The following is a 1,317-nucleotide window of genomic DNA, read 5'->3' on the forward strand; positions in this document are numbered from 1 at the left end:
CCGGCTCGGATGCCCCCTTCCTCCCGCCCTCGCCCGCTCCCGGCGACCCGCTGAGAGATGGACTTGGCAGGCGTGCTGCTGGCGTTGCTCCTCGTGCTGGTGCTGGTCGTCTCTCTGCTCTCCAACCTCCTGGTGCTGCTATGCTTCGTCTACAGTACGGAGATCCGCAAGCAGGTCGCCGGCGTTTTCCTGGTGAACTTATCCTTTTGCAACCTGCTCCTCACCGTCCTGAACATGCCTTTTACCCTGCTCGGGATCCTGAGGAACCAGCAGCCCCTCGGGGACTGCGTCTGCAAAGCGGTGGGTTTCCTGGAAACTTTCCTGACTTCCAACACGATGCTGAGCATGGCAGCGCTCAGCATCGACAAATGGATTGCCGTGGTGTTCCCCTTAAGCTACACCAGCAAGATGCGGTATAAGGACGCTGTGATACTGATGGGCTACTCGTGGCTCCACTCCCTCACGTTCCCCTTGGTATCCTTGTTTTACTCGTGGGTAGATTACAGCAGCGTTTATGCCTCTTGCACCTTGCACCTGAAGGAAGAGACGGAGCGGAGAAGGTTTACAGTGTTCACCATCGTCTTTCACTCCACCAGTTTCATGCTGTCGCTGGTGATCTTGTGTTTCACCTATTTAAAGGTGTTGAAAGTTGCCCGGTTCCACTGCAAGCGGATAGACATTATTACCATGCAGACTCTGGTTTTGCTGGTGGATATCCACCCCAGGTAATGCGTGCGTGTTCGTATTCACAGCCCCGGGGCACTTGCGGTAGGTACCGCGGGCGGAGAGGATGTCCTGCCTCCCCAGCACCCTTTCCTGCGCTCCTGCCTGCCCCGGCCACATGGCGAACGCTTCTGCCTCTAGTTTCAGACGCTGCTTATAGTGCCAGAAGACGGTGGCTTCTGCATTTGTAGCCTGCATTGTTTAAATGCTAGTCCCGCTCGCCGGGTGCTCCCACTTGCCCGAGCTCCCTTTAACAGGGAGCCGCTGCTTTGGTGAGTGCGATCGTCCCCAGGCTCGGCGGGGCCGGGGCTGCCCTCCCCTCCCCCGGGGCAGGGGCTCTCGGGCCGGGAGCGAGTCCTTCCCTTCTCCCCTGGGCTCACATCTCGCCTCCTTGCTTCTTGCCTTAACCCACCGACTGCTCTTTTCCCTTTGCAGTGTGAAGCAGCGCTGTCTTAATGAGCAGAAACGGAGGAGGCAGCGGGCTACCAAGAAAATCAGTATTTTTATAGGGTCGTTCGTGATCTGTTTTGGTCCTTACATTATCACCAGGTTAGTATCGCCTCTTGGGGTGGGGGACTTTCCGGGACAGGTATG

The 1,317-nt window shown here is 57.4% G+C and overlaps 1 protein-coding gene across 1 annotated transcript in view; it reads left to right on the top strand.

The window, feature by feature from the left end:
* Nucleotides 1-57: 57 nt before the first annotated feature.
* The window catches only part of GPR78 (G protein-coupled receptor 78), a 5,561-nt gene continuing 4,301 nt past the window's right edge, over nt 58-1,317 (top strand). The window contains exons 1-2 of the mRNA XM_009285374.1: nt 58-725; nt 1,159-1,272. Coding sequence (XP_009283649.1) covers nt 58-725; nt 1,159-1,272 — 782 coding nt within the window. The remainder of the gene's footprint in view (nt 726-1,158; nt 1,273-1,317) is intronic.

This window comes from Aptenodytes forsteri, unplaced genomic scaffold (assembly GCF_000699145.1).
Source record: "Aptenodytes forsteri isolate BGI_AS27 unplaced genomic scaffold, ASM69914v1 Scaffold88, whole genome shotgun sequence".
NCBI classification, from domain to species: Eukaryota; Metazoa; Chordata; class Aves; order Sphenisciformes; family Spheniscidae; genus Aptenodytes; species Aptenodytes forsteri.